The sequence below is a fragment of the Oryx dammah genome, unplaced genomic scaffold (genome assembly GCF_014754425.2).
Source record: "Oryx dammah isolate SB20612 unplaced genomic scaffold, SCBI_Odam_1.1 HiC_scaffold_11229, whole genome shotgun sequence".
Classification (NCBI taxonomy): Eukaryota; Metazoa; Chordata; class Mammalia; order Artiodactyla; family Bovidae; genus Oryx; species Oryx dammah.
Window position 1 is genome coordinate 5,366,617 of NW_024080622.1, and position 18,358 is coordinate 5,384,974.

General features: G+C 45.5%; 1 protein-coding gene across 2 annotated transcripts in view; it reads right to left on the reverse strand.

The window, feature by feature from the left end:
- Window positions 1-17,853, reverse strand: part of LOC120861174 (ubl carboxyl-terminal hydrolase 18-like) — a 34,514-nt gene extending 16,661 nt beyond the window's left edge. The window contains exons 1-4 of one of the 2 annotated variants that reach the window (XM_040236827.1): window positions 17,774-17,853; window positions 2,690-2,800; window positions 1,546-1,642; window positions 349-494 (exon numbers count right to left, since the gene is read on the reverse strand). In XM_040236827.1, the coding sequence (XP_040092761.1) occupies window positions 349-494; window positions 1,546-1,642; window positions 2,690-2,693 (247 nt within the window). In that variant the 5' untranslated portion in view covers window positions 2,694-2,800; window positions 17,774-17,853. Of the gene's footprint in view, window positions 1-348; window positions 495-776; window positions 885-1,545; window positions 1,643-2,689; window positions 2,801-17,773 lie in introns of those variants that run through there. The other variant, XM_040236828.1, reaches the window with a different exon arrangement.
- Between the last annotated feature and the right edge of the window lie 505 nt (window positions 17,854-18,358).

Consider the following 18,358-nt stretch of genomic DNA (forward strand, 5'->3'; position numbering starts at 1 on the left):
AATCCTTTATCCTGTTTCTTTAGGATGCTTTACCTGCAGCTGAACCAGCTTTGAGGAGACTCCTAGGCTGACTTTCTCCACTGAGAGGCAGGAAAAGAGTGAGTTCGAAAGAAACACATGAATAACGAAACAAATGCTGTCCCTGCGAGATGAGGGTTGTTTAAGGTATTTCAGATCCACACACAGGCCTCCAACACAAGGAGGGTTTCCTTCCTGTGCACTCAAGGGCCATCAGGCCCCTCCTTTCCTCCGCTCTCCTCTCTTCTGCTCCCTCCCCCTCACCCCTCCAAGAGCTCCCCTTCCCCTCAGAGCACCAGGCCAGGAGCCAGAGCGGGAGGACCATCTTACGCGGAATGTTGTACTTCTGCAGACAGTAGGCCAGCTCCGTGGGCTGCACCGCCTTCTTCCGACTGTCCTGCATCTTCTCCAGCAGCAAGAGCAGCTGGAAGGGGACACTCCTCCTCTGCTCCTCAGCTCCGCCTGGTACCGTTATCCTGCCGGGTGAGAAGAGCCATGAACCTCCCTGTCCCAACTGTTCTCAACGCCAGGGCCACACTAGAGTTACCTGGGAGAACTTTCAAAGATCTCCATGTCCGGGCCACTCTGCAGATGGACCACATCAGGATTTCTGGGGCCGGGGCCCATTTATCAAAATTTTTATTTCCCAGATCACTAAAATGTACAGACAAGGCTGAGGGCAGCCATGTCAGCACATCAGCTATAGAGCGTCCTCTCGAGACGGGGCACCCTCTCCCCACCCTGCACGAGAATCACACCAAGACGAAGGGCAAGAGCACTAGGTCCTGGGTCCACAATACATGCCCAGCCTGAAGTCCTTCAGAGGGAAACAGCAAGTAAGGTCTAGTCCTGGGAGGGACACAGGAAGGAACGTCGGTGTATTCTGGCAATGATTTGTTTAATTATGGGCAACTTCCTGTGTCCATGAAACGGGAAAAGGAGAAAGCTCAAGGCAGAAAAGAATGAGCGATGACGTGTATTATGTGAATATGCACACATTGGCAGGGTGTTTCACTCAGTCACTGCTGGCTGAGCCTCAACACTTCTTGGCAGAACCCACTGAGAAGAAGGGTTTTCACAGTGTGTGTACTGTGTGTGTATATACTCTGTGTGTGTGTGTGTGTGTGTGTGTGTGTGTGTGTGTGTGCTGTTTGAGAAAAATCAACAGACTCATGGACCCGCCCACTGATACTACCCCAACTTCCTTTTAACCAAATCAGTGGTTCTCGGTCTGCCTGCATTTTAGAATCATCTGGGGAGTTTTCTGGAAAGTACCCATGCTTGGGCCCCACCCTAGAAACCCATCCAGACCCCAAGTGATACCAAATATCTGGGATGGGAAAGGCATTTCATATTTTTTTAAACTTCCTAGATGATTACAATGTATAGTCCAGACTGTACAAAACAAGATCTCTTCTCTGGCAGCTTTTAAAAGAAGACTTCTCCAAGTCCAAATAACTGTGAATAACAGAATAAACGAAAACAAAAAGCAATACACACATTTATCTTCCTTAACAATGGTCCTACCTCTTCAGTATCTTGGCGAATCCCACATTTCTAACAAGCACCTGGATCAGGGAGTTAAGACAGCATGTCTGTCCAATGTTGTGTAAACCGACCGGGCCTGCAAGGAGCAGAGGGAAGACACTGAGAGAAAGGCCCTCCATGGAACTCAGCAAACACCCAACATTCTTCTCAGCCCTCATGAGGACGTGAAATCCTACAAAGGACTCCCAGGGGCACAAAGAATTCACTAAGGAGCTTGCAACCAAATTGGAAATGAGAGAGAAACACCAGCCTCTGAAAAGTGAAATAGCAGCCAAAGTCTCCACCGTCCAGGAAGGAGATTTGCCACGAGGGGCATCACTCGCTGTCAAACTGGTAACAGTGCAGCAGTAAGAGCAGAGGAAGAGAAGACTACAGACAGCACCTGGGGGAGCTTGGAGCCCTGCCCGGCAGCTGCCGCACAGTGCTGGGTCACAGTGGGCATCCACGGGGTCAGGGCCGAGGGCACCCTCCCAGACAATCTATTCCAGACCCTGGTGCAAACGCCCTACCCAGGCCCTACCACACGGTGGGAGGAAATCAAGAGAAAGCTTGGGGGACCCACCTCATCTAAACTCACCTCAAGAGGCTGCCAGCTACAGGGAACTCCGTGGATGTGGGAAAACCAAGAGAGCATTTCTCTGACCCACTAACCACCAACCTCCCCTCTCCCACCCACCCTGTGCTCAGGAGACCCTACAAGGTGTGTCATTTAAGAGGGAGTCCACTTTCTCAGAGTTCCTGGGGAAAGGGCTCTGGTGTACATGCTAGGGCAACAAGAACCAGGAATCTGGGCCAGCAGGGCCACAGATGTCTGCTCCCCACTCAGCAGAAGCCCCTGGTGCGGGGAAAAGCAGTCCCCATTTTTCCCAACAAGCCTATGTGCTCAGGAGCTCAACAGTCCCCACTTCACGGCTGCCGAAGTGGAGGCACAAGAAAGCAGGCCTCATGGACTGCACGGCTCCATGGCTTCAGGGTCCAGTGGACAAGCAAAGCATTTCTATGCAGACAAAAGAGAAGAAGCGGGGTCTTGGCTGGTGGGCTTGGGCTTCCTCTGCCTTATCCTCAATGGGCTCTGCCAAGAAACGTGGAGATAGCCAGGATCGGTGGGGGTCCCGGCACGTACCCATCAGTGGTTGCTCCAAGGTCCCTGGACCGACAGCTGCTGCAGGCGTCTTCAGGACAGCTCGACCTCACTTCCCAGAAGAGCTCTCATGAGCTTGCCTTGGGAGGCCCTCTGTGAAGAGGAAGAACATCTGTGTGACCAGTTTTGACTTCCAACAGCCAGTCTTAGAGGGTCAGTGTCTGGGGAGACCAGCCACAAAGCTCTAGGGCGAGAAACGACAACTCGGTGAGCACTGTCCCCATGGTCCCTCGTCCCCACGGTCTCCTCATCAGGACCCACAGCCACAACCTCTCCCCCTACCTCCGGGCTCTCTATTCAGGCAAACGGCTCTATATTCACCAAGGGTCCAAGCCATACACCTGGGTCTCCCTGCTGCTCAATCCCAGGCCCAAACCATCCCTGGAGGCCATCAGTGCCACTGCCCGAAGGCTGTCTGCACGCTGGACCCGAGGAAGCCTGTCCTGGTTCCTCAGTGGGGAAGCCAGGGTGCTGTTGATGCCCCATGGGTGCAGCGCAAGGACCATCCCAGTCCCTGGCTCATTGTACCCTGATGTGGGAACAGCTATGTTGCCTGTGGTGGGAGGTGGCAACACCCAGACTCTGGCAGGACAGAAGCCCTTCCCCAGGCCGAAGGGTGTGGTGGTCGACAGCCCCTCACTGAGGCCCCTGAGGAATTCACCCCAGTGAAGACAGCTGGCCCAGTCCCTCTCCAGGGGTTGGACAATGAGGGGCATGAGGGCCTTACCACCTGCCTGAAGGTGTGACAGCTCTGAAGGGTCACCCGTCCCGAGTTCCCGTCAGGATCAGCTGAGGCCTCTGTTGCAGAGTCTGGCAGTTCAAGTCCCCCCTTTGCCCACCCTGCTGTGCTCACTTCTCCCTGCCCCCTGCCCTGGTGTCTTCCCAGGGGTGCTCCCCAGCACACCTCTCCCACGATCATCTCAGCTGGGAAGACATCATCAACGGAGGAGCAAGTCATTAGCAGGTCCTCAGTCTATTGAGTTTTCTTAGACAACACACACACACACACACACACAGAGTATATACTCTTCTTCTCAACAGGCTCCACCAAGAAATGCCAACACTCAGCCAGCTGCTGCTGCTGCTAAGTCGCTTCAGTCATGTCTGACTCTGTGCGACCCCATAGACACCAGCCCACCACGCTCCGCCGTCCCTGGGATTCTCCAGGCAAGAACACTGGAGTGGGTTGCCATTTCCTTCTCCAATGTATGAAAGTGAAACCACTCAGTTGTGTCTGACTCTTCGCAACCCCATGGACTGCAGCCTAGCAGGCTCTTCCGCCCCTGGGATCAGTGTGTGATAAGGTTTATTATGTGACTGTGCACGCATAGGCATAGTGTTTGGGTTCCCAAGGACATTTGCCAATCGCTCAGCCAGCACTGACTGGCAAATGTCCTTGGGAACCCAAACACTACACCCATGTATGCACAGTCACATAATCAACTTTATCACACATTCTTTTCTGCCCTGGGCTTTCTCCTTTTCCCCTTCCATGTTCACGGGTCACTGACAGAGACCTGTAATTTTGTTGCTATATCAGCACACAAGAAAATTTGTAAAGCGCTTAAAATGACTTGGGAAAATTGTTGTAACATGAGATAGAAAAAGGAGTACATCATCAACCATTTCAAAATGATTCCTAATATATCAACAAACATTGTAGAATAATCTGGTTGTTTTCAATTATTTACCATTACTTAAAAAAAAAAAAATACAGGGAATATCTTTAGGTATAAAATCTTTCTCTACCTATCTGATTTTTCCTCAGTCAAACCAAAGGTCACAGATGCAACAAAACCACAGCTGTAAACGAGGTCATGTGAACCAGAACCCACTTTCTCCAGACAGCACAGACTTCAGCTACCTGTGCATCCTCTCCAGGTATGCTTGGAATCTCAGGAGTCTCAGAACAGGTCCCAAGCACCATACCCTGTCCGTACCTGCCCAGAGTGCACACAGGTGTCTGCAGGGCACTGCCCAACACAGCGATCCATGCACAAAGATTCCCTCGTGTCTACAGGCAGACTTGACAAGGAAGTGGGATCCGCGCCCAGGCCTCCCACTGCCTCCTGCCTTTTCATCTCACGAAGTTCTGCTGAAAGGGCTTCAGCTTTGCCAGCAGCTCAGGGCTCAGGCCTGCCCAGATTCTAAGCTGAGGCCACAACCCATACTGTTTGCTCAATCATTCCCTTGTTCTTCAGTCGCTCAGTCGTGTCCAACTCTTTGCGACACTATGGACTGCTTGCAGCACACCAGACTTCCCTGTTCTTTATCTTGCAGAGCTTGTGCAAACTCGTGACCATCATTTCCATGCTGCTGCTGCTGCTGCTGCTGCTGCTGCTACTGCTGCTAAGTCGCTTCAGTTGTGTCCAACTCTGATCATTTCCCTATCCTGGTGCAAATAAGTCTGTGGCTTTCTAACTTACCTGACCATCAGATACAACCAGTCGCTAAATCAGTATTTGGGAGAGATTCTTAAAAATATAATTACAAGGTCACAGTGTACAAAGTTAAGGGTTTGGTTTTAAACATTTATTTGGCTGCGGTGGATCTTAGCTGTAGCACGAGGGATCTCCTAGTTGCAGTGGACAGGATCTAGTTCCCTGACCAGGATTGAACCCAGGCCCCTTCATGGGGAACAGAGTCTTAACCACTGGACCACCAGGGAACTCCCCCTTAAGGTTATTAATAAACGTAGCTAAACGCCTTGCACCCATCTGCACTTTAGCCACTGGCTGAAAGGCCCATTAGGACTCAGTGTTTAAATGAAGTGACCTAAATTCCCTGATGTTCACAAGGGCAAGTTTTGTGGGAAAAGTGGGTCTGGATCTGAGTTGATTATGAAGGAAAGGGTATGGTGTAAAATAAAGGACACTTTGGGGCAAGGCAGGTGATGTGCAGGGAAGCCCAATGGTTGGGGGAGGAGCATGTGGGAATTGTGTGCAAAGGACTCTGAGCAAATCTGCAGAACTGAATCCAAGTCAGGACTGGAAAATATGTAGAGTTCCAGAATTTGAAGTTTTATAAAAAGTTAATGGTCGCTAGTGGGCAGAGAACTGCAAACCTTGACCATAATGAGGTACCATTTTACACTGTTCAACTGGCATCGGTTAAGAATTCTGACGACTTCCCTGGTGGTCCAGTGGTTAAGAATATACCTTCCAATGCAGGGGACACAGGTTCAATCTCTGGCCAGGGAAGATCCCCCACGCCACAGGGCAACTCAGCCCATATGACACAGCTACTGAGCCCGTGCTCTAGAGCCAGCACTGCACAGCTGGAGAAAGCCTGTGCACCACCCACGGGCTCGCTTCAGTTCAGTGCAGTCGCCCAGTCGTGTCCGACACTTTGTGACCCCATGAATTGCAGCACACGTCCACCCAAACCCACATCCATCGAGTCGATGATGCCATCCAACCATCTCATCCTGTCGTCCCCTTCTCCTCCTGCCCCCAATCCCTCTCAGCACCAGGGTCTTTTCCAATGAGTCAGCTCTTCGCATCACGTGGCCAAAGTATTGGAGTTTCAGCTTCAACATCAGTCCTTCCAATGAACACCCAGGACTGATCTCCTTTAGGATGGACTGGTTGGATCTCCTTGCAGCCCAAGGGACTCTCAAGAGTCTTCTCCAACACCACAGTTCAAAAGCATCAATTCTTTGGCACTCAGCTTTCTTCACAGTCCAACTCTCACAACCATACATGACCACTGGAAAAACCATAGCCTTGACTAGATGGACCTTTGTTGGCAAAGTAATGTCTCTGCTTTTGAATATGCTATCTAGGTTGGTCATAACTTTCCTTCCAAGGAGCAAGCGTCTTTTAATTTCATGGCTACAATCACCATCTGCAGTGATTTTGGAGCCCAGAAAAATAAAGTCAGCCACTGTTTCCACTGTTTCCCCATCTGTTTGCCATGAAGTGATGAGACCGGATGCCGTGATCTTAGTTTTCTGAATGTTGAGCTTTAAGCCAACTTTTTCACTCTCCTCTTTCACTTTCATCAAGAGGCTCTTTAGTTCTTCTTCACTTTCTGCCATAAGGGTGGTGTCATCTGCATATCTGAGGTTATTGATATTTCTCCAGGCAATCTTGATTCCAGCTTGTGCTTCTTCCAGCCCAGCATTTCTCATGATGTACTCTGCATATAAGTTAAATAAGCAGGGTGACAATATAAAGCCTTGACGTACTTCTTTTCCTGTTTGGAACCAGTCTGTTGTTCCATGTCCAGTTCTAACTGTTGCTTCCTGACCTGCATATAGGTTTCTCAAGAGGCAGGTCAGGTGGTCTGGTATTCCCATCTCTTGAAGAATTTTCCACAGTTTATTGTGATCCACACAGTCAATAAAGCATAGTCAGTAAAGCAGAAATAGATGTTTTTCTGGAACTCTCTTGCTTTTTCAACGATCCAGTGGATGTTGGCAATTTGATCTCTGGTTCTTCTGCCTTTTCTAAAACCAGCTTGAACATCTGGAAGTTCACGGTTCATGTAACAAGGCTCAGTGCAGCCAAAAAAAAAAAAATTCTGATTGAACCAAGTGTTGGGAAGAATGTAGATAAATAAAAATTCTAAAGAGAAATTCTTACATGTGTCCCTGGAGACATACACAAGAAAGTTCACATCAGTCTTGTTTGTACAGCAAAAACGTGGAAACAATCCAAGCACTTGGCCCAAAGGCAGAAGAATGAGTACGTGGGCTGTAATAAATGTACACAGTGAAATTATACTCTTTAGTTGCACCTGAGTGAACATGTCCTGAAAGGGTAAATCTTAGAAACAGTGCTGAGTCAAAGGACAATTCTTAGAAGATAATATATAATATTTCTTTTGTAATTCAAACTCAAGGAAAATGAGATATTACATTGTTCAGGCATCAATGGGCACGGGAGATAAAGCTTGTTAAATGGATAACTATGATCAAAAAGGCCATTAGCTCCAACAGGGAAGCAGAGGGAAGAGACAAGCCGAAAGCATGTACTTGCCAGTAACGTTGCAGCTAGGGGAAAGGAGTTCATAAACATTTATTTATTATTCACTAGCTAATGAATCCCAGCAAATCTGGAAAACTCAACAGTGGCCACAGGACTGGAAAATGTCAGTTTTCATTCCAATCCCAAAGAAAGGCAATGCCAAAGAATGCTCAAACTACCACACAATTGCACTCATCTCACACGCTAGTCAAGTAATGCTCAAAATTCTCCAAGCCAGGCTTCAGCAAAACCTGAATCATGAACTTCCAGATGTTCAAGCTGGTTTTAGAAAAGGCAGAGGAACCAGAGATCAAATTGCCAACATCTGCTGGTGCGGGGGCCAGCGTGAGGAATCCCGCCCGTGACAAGGTCATGAGGAAGGAAACCTGACAAAATGGAAGGACGTGATCAGGCTTCAGGGTTTCCCCCTGGAATTTCCTGAGCATGCACCCCCAAAAAAACAAAAATCTGCCGGCTTTTGTACTCTGCTCTTCTGATATTCTCTGGAAAAAGTCAAATCAGGGCTTTAGTCTTCTGCATTTGAAAGGGATGTTTCAGTTAAACACCCTCTGATAACTCTCTAGCTTGCCCAACAGGTTCCCCCGGACCTCTTACAGCTTGTGAATTGCTTACAGCCCCCCAACCGCGAGAGGCATGAAGCTTAAAAGCATCTTAAAGATACAGAGCCTTTTCTAAAGAGCTAAAAATCATATTGGTGATGGATTTCACTGTTGACTCAATGATTGCTGCCAGACCTCCATATTCTTTATCTTTTAGGCACCTGGGAGGATGTTAATCAATGTAAATGGGATATGGAAAAAGATATATAGTAGTTTTGATGTTAGCAACACTAAACTTTTGAGTTAATTACTTTTCTTTTGTTATAAATCACTGTACTCCTTTTACTTGTTATAAGTTGCTGTATCTTTGCTATGTAAGAATGTAACTTTATTTAGTGCTTTCTGAGAGTGGCACCAGACTTTCGGAAGATCAACACAAATAAGTCTTCTGGTTGACAAACCCTTATCAGAAAATAGGCTGTAAAATGTTAACTGGCCCTTTTGGCTGGAAGATGATGTAAATTACCTAAGACTTGTGTATACAACTAGGTATGCAGAGAGAAAAGCCTGGTTTTGATAAGAGTCTCGGCTGCTAACACTGCATAATTTTGTATTACCCATTGATCTCTATGTACAATCAAAAAGATATAAAAGGCCTTTCTAGACAATAAAGGCTGGGGCGAGTCGCTGGACTGGTTTCCCCTGTGTCTCCTCTTTACTCTAATTTCAGGCTGAATTCCCATCTGGAGCGGGGCGGCTCACCAAGTCTACTTACTTGTCCTGGCTTTTAAGACCCGCGAGAAAGGGAGCCTAAGGTGGGGCACCCTTTGATATTCACGTGGGTGCCGGTGGCCCAACGTAGATGGTGCAAGTTCCTTGTCTGGAACTTTATTGGCCTACCCCGTAAGCCAAGTTATTCAGCATTCTTTCTCCACTTAATTTTCCTACTACACTATTTCTTCATAATCTAATATTATATTAATAAACAAGTTTTCCTCGCCTACGCCATCCACGCTTCGAATTTCCCTGGATCAACCGGGGCTGGACCCCGGCATGCTGGATCATGGAAAAAGCAAGAGAGTTCCAGAAAAACATCTATTTCTGCTTTATTGACTATGCCAAAGCCTTTGACTGTGTGGATCACAATAAACTGTGGAAAATTCTGAAAGAGATGGGAATACTAGACCACCTAACCTGCCTCTTGAGAAACCTATAGGCAGGTCAGGAAGCAACAATTAGAACTGGACATGGAACAACAGACTGGTTCCAAATAGAAAACGGAGTACATCAAGGCTGTATACTGTCACCCTGCTTATTTAACTTATATGCAGAATACATCATGAGAAATGCTGGGCTGGAAGAAGCACAAGCTGGAATCAAGATTGCCAGGAGAAATATCAATAACCTCAGATATGCAGATGACACCACCCTTATGGCAGAAAGTGAAGAAGAACTAAAGAGCCTCTTGATGAAAGTGAAAGAGGAGAGTGAAAAAGTTGGCTTAAAGCTCAGCATTCAGAAAACTAAGATCATGGCATCTGGTCCCATCACTTCATGGGAAATAGACGGGGAAACAGTGGAAACTGTCTGACTTTATTTTTAGGGGCTCCAAAATCATTGCAGATGGTGACTGCAGCCATGAAATTAAAAGACACTTACTCCTTGCAAGGAAAGTTATGACCAACCTAGATAGCATATTCAAAAGCAGAGACATTACTTTGCCAACAAAGGTCCGTCTAGTCAAGGCTATGGTTTTTCCAGTGGTCATGTATGGTTGTGAGAGTTGGACTGTGAAGAAAGCTGAGCGCTGAAGAACTGATGCTTTTGAACTGTGATGTTGGAGAAGACTCCTGAGAGTCCCTTGGACTGCAAGGAAATCCAACCAGTCCATTCTAAAGGAGATCATTCCTGAGTGTTCTTTGAAAAGACTGATGCTAAAGCTGAAACTCCAGTACTTTGGCCATCTCATGGGAAGAGTTGATTCACTGGAAAAGACTCTGACGCTAGGACGGATTAGAGGCAGAAGGAGAAAGGGACGACAGAGGATGAGATGGCTGGATGGCATCACAGACTTGATGGACAGGAGTTTGGGTGAACTCCAGGAGTTGGTGATGGACAAGGCGGCCTGGCGTGCTTCTATTCATGGGGTTGCAAAGAGTCAGACACAACTGAGTAACTGGACTGAACTGAACTGAGCTACTGAATCGGAGAAGGCAATGGCAACCCACTCCAGTACTCTTGCCTGAAAATCCCATGGACGGAGGAGCCTGGTAGGCTGCAGTCCATGGGGTGGCAAAGATCAGACACGACTGAGCGACTTCACTTTCACTTTTCACTTTCATGCATTGAAGGAAATGGCAACCAACTCCAGTGTTCTTGCCTGGAGAATCCCAGGGACGCTGGAGCCTAGTGGGTTGCCATATATGGGGTCGCACAGAGTAGGACACGACTGAAGCGACTTAGCAGCAGGAGCTAATGAATTAATTAGAACCTGGAGTCAAGGGCAGTAGTCTGAGGAGACGAGACACAGGCGTGAAGAGACAGGTCTGACCCGGGTATGAAGGAGTCATTCACATTGCACAGCCCAGCAGGGAAGGCAGACCTGACCTATTGCTGACAAATCTGAATCACAGATCACTCCCAGGATTTTTCCCAAAGACACTCAGTTTGCTTAAGTTAATTAAGAAGAACCCTAAACTTAAAGGCAGATTCCCTCAGAACTGTCTCCAGCGAGCAAAGCAGAAGCGGAATCATGTGGGTGTGTCAGCCCCGCCCCCTAGTGGGATGCAGGGGAATGACCGGGTAGACATAGGCTGAAGACAGTCTGCAGAGCAGAGCACACACTGAAGAACAGATAGTAAAAGACAAAATACCAAACCCTAGATCTGACAGAAAGACCAGTCGTTCCCATCTACAGACAAAGCTCTGGACGAAAGTGGCACTGTATCCAAACGCACGCTAAACCCTGTATGAAGACTTCCATTTTTCAGTTGGGGTAGGAAGTACCAGAGCATGGCTTCCCTTTTATTATTATTCAGCTAAGATGCATCCACTCCTTGGCCTCAGCCTTTGAGAGGCCGACCACCAAGCGCCTAGCTCAGTGTCCCTTCCGGTGTCCCTGCACTGGCACATGGTTGAATGGCCATTGTGGTGACCACCCAGGTGACCAGTGTGACCGAAAAGGGGGGTCACCTGGACTGACTGTTAATATCTGAAGATCCAGTTGCAAACGATCCACACAACTTAGGGTAGAGAATCTCATACACTTTCTATGTTGAGACACTAAAGCACAATTTTCACTGCAAAAGAAAGACGCTGCAACAGTGAATGGTTTGGACCACTAATTATATGCATAAAATTACTTTAAAATATTAAAAAAGGAAAAGAAATGGAAAATACCTGTAGTAAAGAGAGTGAATAAGTTTGCTAAATAGCTTACAGGCAATATTGTATCTTTTTTGGCTTACAACTTTATGAAAATTTTTTATTAGAATATAGCTGATTTACAAAGCTATTTAGGCAATTTTATTAAATTTTAAAGTAATTTAGAATAACAGAGTTAGATTGTAACAATTCTACACTTTGCAAAATTGTTTGGTATGTCAGACTTCTCATATTAAACAAAATAATCTCTAAGAATTGTATTTAAATTTTAATTATGTAATTCCAATTAAGTCACAAGTCTTTCAAGAAAAAAACCATATCTGCAATTTTTTTTTTTTTTTGCAAATACTTCAGATCTTGTGTAGATGAATTTAAACCAGAACATCAGTTTTACCAGTTATTATCAGGAGGAAAAACTCCAAAAATATCTACAAAAAATTAAGAATAAATCATTATTCACTGCAGGTATAAGAAACAATATTAAAAAATCTGAAAAGAAACCAAACACCAAAAACACAATTTGTTCACACTTGTCAAACTTCAAAAATCACAGACTATAGACATGAATCAAGCACTCTTTTTAAGATCTGGTCTACTTGCGGAGGTTAAAAACTCTTGTCTGAATGATGACTTTAGATGGTCACTCAATTCAATGGTTGGAAATCAAATGCTTGACTTTTGACAGTTACCTAAACTATGAATCCTAAGGACAACCTGCTCTGGAAAATATGTTTCTAGAAATAAATTTTCTGAATAACATTCTGCTGTACACATCAAATAAAGAGTGATTATTTTAAATGTGCTACTTCTATATCATATATACCGAGCATCTGAACAGGCAGAAACAACCAGAGCCTATTTTAAACAGCATGATGGGTTAATGGTGAGTCCAGTCAGATTCTCTCCTAAAAAGTCTGATTGAAAAATATATATAGACTGGAAAAGCAGTTTTTTAAATGTCAATGTCATACAGTTGTCATCAACAGTGGAACAAACAAGATGAAGGCTATGAATGGTTTGGCAGTCACAGACATAGTCAAGGGCTGGCTTGATGAGTACACAACCCGTGTAGCTTCAAAGACATACTCAGAAGCGCCTGGTTTGGTTTAACGCTCCCCTGTTGCAGTCTTGAAATTCTTCGCAATTGTTTAATAAGGAGCCCCATGTTCTTACTTTACTAGGGGACCCACAAATTATATGGCAAGTCTGGCATACAGTGTTTTGTTCACACCCTTCAGTATGTGTCCAGGAGGTAACTATAGCACAGAAGAATGTAAGGTCAGAGAAAGACAGCGAGACAGTTTTGCCATCCTTCATCAGAGATTTTGGAATGGTTTTGTCACAAACTTACTATAAGATGTTCAAACATTATGGAATAGCAGACACTATGTGATTAAAAGGCTACTCAAACAATAATACACACACACACACACACACACACACCCTAATGCTGTAGTTTGCAGAACTTAGCACCTGCAGTTTGTTCACTGGAAACTACTGAAGAAGTAACCACACTAAAAGCCTTGTTGAGAATCTAAACAGTTCTCAGGGGACACCAGCTGTAAGATCCTCCCGTTCTTCAACCCCAGCAATGTGCTGAAATTGGAGTGCATTTCAGCACAGGCGAGAGGCAGATGGCCTCACCTGTAACCAAACATTGAGTTTAACACTCAGTCCTTTAGTGTTCTGCCAAAAGGTGTAAAAGCTTTTCTGAATATGTAGTAATTTCCAATGTGTTTTCTCAATTAATGGATACTGAGAGTATAATTCTTTTCTGAAGGGGAGGTTTTCTTTCATTTTGCTGAAATATTGGCAACCACTTGTCTAACACCTTGTCACTAGAAAGGCAGGTCTCTGGACCAGTGGCATCAGCACCACCTGAAGTCTGTTAAAGAGGCAGGACTGGAACCTGCATTTTGACAAGGTTCCCAGGTGAATGCGCCTACGGGCACATTAAGGCTGAGAGGCTATTCTGGACAAGCACTGACCAAGTTCGGGTTTCAGGGGGCTGACCACTGGCACAGAGGTGTGTGTGCAGACCAGCTACCTTCAAGTCATTTCATGAAGACTGTTTTCAGTTCAGTTCCAGTATTGCTCTCCCTAAAGGGGCATGATTTCCTGGCTGCTTTATTTCCATTTAAGGCGTCAGCAGTGAAGATCTCATGGTGTCACCTGTGTAGACACAGGCTAGGTGCAGAGCAGCAGCTCCTCCTCCACACATGGCCACGAGGAGTAGACAACCACAGTCAGCCTGGGCGCACACTCGGCAAAGCCCACCACAATCTCAAAAATGACTCCAGTGGACAGCTGTCATTTCTGCAGCCCAGTACCCCACCTTTTGGTAGCAGACTCACTTTTTCTTTACAAAAACTCTCAACTTTTAGACTATGAAGACTGGGTGGAGCCCACACCCACTGCCTGGCGCCCACACCCACTGCCTGGCTCAGAGGCCTGGCCTCACAGGGCTCATGGTGGCTGTTTCATCAATGGAAACGCGACCCAATCAGGACTGATAATAATCAGCCTTTAGACTTCTTAGATGAGATTTTAGACCAGAAGATTGTAAATCAGACCATCTTTCCCACTACAGGAAGAAAAAACCCCAGCCAAGGAAAAGAGCCAATGACAGGTAACAGAACCAAGAGACGGAGAAGGAAACAGAGACCCGAGACGGTCAGCTGAGGCCCTGGACCAACCCAGCCTCCAGATGCCTGCCCCCAGAGGTCTCCACTCAGAACCCCCTCTCCTGTTTTTAAAATTAGCCTGAAATGAGTTCCTGACACTTTTAGCTGAAAGACTACTGGTTAACATGACTCTGCTCTGGGACTATGGCTTCAAGAAATAAAGACACATACAAAGATCTATGTGAAGACTGTTCACCAAAATTCATTTTTACAGCCTATTTTCTTTCTTTTTCTTTGTAATTTTTACAAATTACATAGTATGAACTCAATTTTATCAAATATAACTACACACACAGAGAAAAAAAGACTGGGACAAAACATATCAAAAATGTCATTAAAGGGTAATTCCAATTGGTTACAAATCATTTTTGTCTTTCCCTGGATTATTTCTCTAATTTCTTAATTTCTTATAATTAATATGATTTTAAATAAGCAATAAATCATTTAAGGCAAAGATTTAAAATCTTTTAAGGAAGTCTTTGTTAGCAATAGTGTTTCTATTTTAAGATCAAAAAAATTAGTGAATTAGGAATGAGAAGTTTTACAATTTTTTCTCAATCCTTTTATAAAAGGTGAAGGGAGGAGAACATAAGAAGCTCGGAAACTGCTAAATATAAGTGGCATAATTAATAGGCTCATGTTAAATGGCTCAGTAACACTCTCTCTTTTCTTAGTAAATATTTTCAATAGTCATAAACAGTTATTCCTCTAATGAGGATCAGCCTAGAAAAGTTAAACTGACAGAGAAATGATGGCGGTTGACAATTCCATGAGCAAAACCTAGGACTTTGAGACCACATCGAAGGAAATCTGATGAAACAGTAGGAAGGGATCAGGCTGTTTTCCAGAGAGATTACTCTGCAGTCTGCCAGCCTTGAAAATAAGACGGTAAAACCCAGTAGAGGTATCATCTGGAGAGGTGAGAGGCCAGATCCCAAAAAGTCAACAGAGAAAGGCAGGAAACGTCAAAGCTAGTCATAGAGGAGACAGGTAGGTGGGGCAAAAAAGAGAGGAAAGCGAAACTTAAAGATCTGAGAAGGATGGGGAAAGTGAGCTAAGCAAGTGGTGATGGGGGAAAGGAGAATGGATATATTCTGAGGAATATTTTAAGGATGCTGAATTTTCAAACTCAATGCCTGACTGAAAAATGGGCTCCAACACAGGATTCTTAGGGCAGTGAGACTATTCCTATTCTGACTGATACATGGTCGATACATGCCATTATACATTTGTCAAAATTCATAGAATGCACAAAACAATGAACCCTAATGTAAAGCACAGACTTTGGATGATAATGACCTACGTTCATAAATTGTAACAACTATTTACAGTGGAGGAGGCTGGAGGGGCGGAAGGTATATAGGAACTCTGTGTACTCAATTTTGCTGTGAACCTAAAATTGCTCTGAAAAATAGTCTCCTATTTAATAAAATCTTAGGTTCCAAAGAACAAAACTAACTTAACCCACTCTTCCTAAAATTTTTACGCTTATAAATGGGAAATGTGAAGGACAGAAACAGCTGGCTTAGACTAGCCACCATTGCAGCCACAGAAACAACCAGAGACTTCAGAGAAACAGCCTAAGACTCGACGTAGGAAACCTGGGCTGGCCCCGGGCTATAACTGGGCTCTTCACTCACTACTAGACTCTCTGCAAGGAAAACCAGCTCCGTCCTTAAATGCCCAAAGAGGAACAAAACCTACATGCCTGGACTGTATGTGAGGCAGCTCACACTCCAAACGCAACCCACCATGGCAACAGATCTAGATCTCACATTTCACGTTGGTGTGTGCTGCTCCAGGAACGGTAATGCGCTGGGCACACAGACTGGAACACTCCAGATGAAACCTCTTTGCAAGCTCATCACTATATTTAATATAAAAGCATCCATACTGTGCACCAAATTTTTATTGGTTAAAAAAAATTAAAGGTTTTTTTTTTTTCCCCCAGTTCCTTGATAGAAATCCAAAAACCAGGATGAAGCCATGTACTTCTTAGCTGATGGCCTGTCTGGTTCCTATGAGCACAGCAGACCTCCTAAATGTCCAGGCTGAAGCCCCCACCTCACCCTCACAGTGTAACACCAAATGGAAAGTATGTGTCAGTCACTCAGTCATGTCTGACTCTTTTGTGACCCAGTCATGTCTGACTCTTTTGTGACACCGTGAACTGCAGTCCACCAGGTTCCTAGGTCCATGGAATTCTCCAGGTGAGAATACTGGAGTGAGTTGCCATTTCCTTCTCCAGGGGATCTTCCCAACCCAGGGATCAAACAAACCCAGGTCTCCTGCATGGAAGGAAGATTCTTCACTGTCTGAGCCACCAAAAAGAAATATTTTAAATATGTGCCCCTATTTCAATGATTTCAAAGTATAGCTACCTCAGTGCTGTAAAGCATGAAAGTAAAGGCTCTGCTTTAATTTTCAAAACACTTTTAAGTCCAGATTTTCAGGGGTCATAGAATAGAGTTTTAGGTTTAAAGGTCTAAATTCAGACTAAAATATTCTGATTTGCACAATTTAACAAAATCTTTCAAATTTCTCAGTTTGTATGCCCACTGACCCAGCAATTCTACTTATAGGAACTTTCCACAAATATGCTTATATATTCACACAACTGTGACTATAAATGATACTGTTGTATCATCCATACCGGTAAAAACAGGAAAGAACCTAAACGTCCATGAAGTGTTTAAATAGAAAGACGTACCTCTCATATTTTTCACCAGTTTTTAAAATGAGGTGGACTGTATCTCTTGCCGTGGAAAGATGTCCATAATATACTGTTAGGTGGGGGGAAAGCAAATTTACAGAGCAATTTTGGAGTTGTACATATAAAAATTTCTGGCAAGGTACCCAATAAAATGATAGCGAGTTGAGGATTAAAAGAAACCTTATTTCTATCTCACAGGTTTGTCTGCATTTTTTGGAATTTTTTTTACAAACTTAGACAGTTTTGCAGTTTCTTCTTTAATTAAAGTCATGCAAGGAGATGGTATGGGGAAGGAGGTGGGAGGGGGGGGTTCAGGATTGGGAACTCATGTACACCCGTGGCGTATGCATGTTGATGTATGGCAAAAGCAATACAGTAATATAAAGTAAAATAAAGTAAAATTTTTAAAAAAAATTTTAAAAAGTCTAAATCAGTACATCAGCGTGGGGAAACTGCATCGATCCAATACACCTATTAACGAATACAGACCATTATTATAATCCGCGGAGCCCAAATAAATCCCATCAGTATCCACGAGGCAATGAGCAGAGCCCCGCCTTATCTTCACCACCAAACTTGCCTTAAGAGCCGCCAAGTGTCAGACCCGTGCTGCCCAGTCGAATGCGGGGGAAGTACAGCCACAGTGTGGGGCCCTCCAGGAGGCTGCGGGGCTGGCGCAGCGGGCGATGCCCGGTCCGTCCACTTCGGTCCCCCCACTTCGGTCCCCCCGGCTGTCCCCGCGCCTCCCTACTCACCTCGGTCCCCTACTTCTGGCCCTCTGGGTCGCCGCGCACGGGCGCCCTTGCACCAGCATCTCTGTCCCCGCCCACACCCCCGTCCCCGCCCCGTCCCCGCCCCAGCCCTGGCGCTAGGCTTTCGTTTCCTGCGAACTGAAAGCGAAACTCAGCGGAGAAGGGCTAGTGAACGCGAAGTCCGTGGTTTCGCGTTTAAACGTCCGCGCTGTTTGCAGAACACGGCCTAAACTGGTTCCTAGAATAAGCTCTTGTTTGGACGTTTTAAGATCTCCGTAGTCATTCGGAGGTGTATTACAATCGTTTGGCATTTCGTAATACACGTGGCAGCATTTTTATTCTTTCTTAAAATTGCCTGGCTTGTAGATTCGATGACAGACGGTAGATAGATGCAAGACGAAGCGCGCTGTCCTCTGGTGCCCCTGGGGTGCCGCGGGGGCGGGGACGGGGAACCCGCTGTGACGCAGAGCTGGTGGGGAACAGAAAGTGAACTAACTGTTCCACCTTAGAACCTCACGTACACTGAGAAATGCCAGGCTCCCTGCTGCTGCTGCTGCTGCTGCTGCTGCTGCTGCTGCTGCTGCTGCT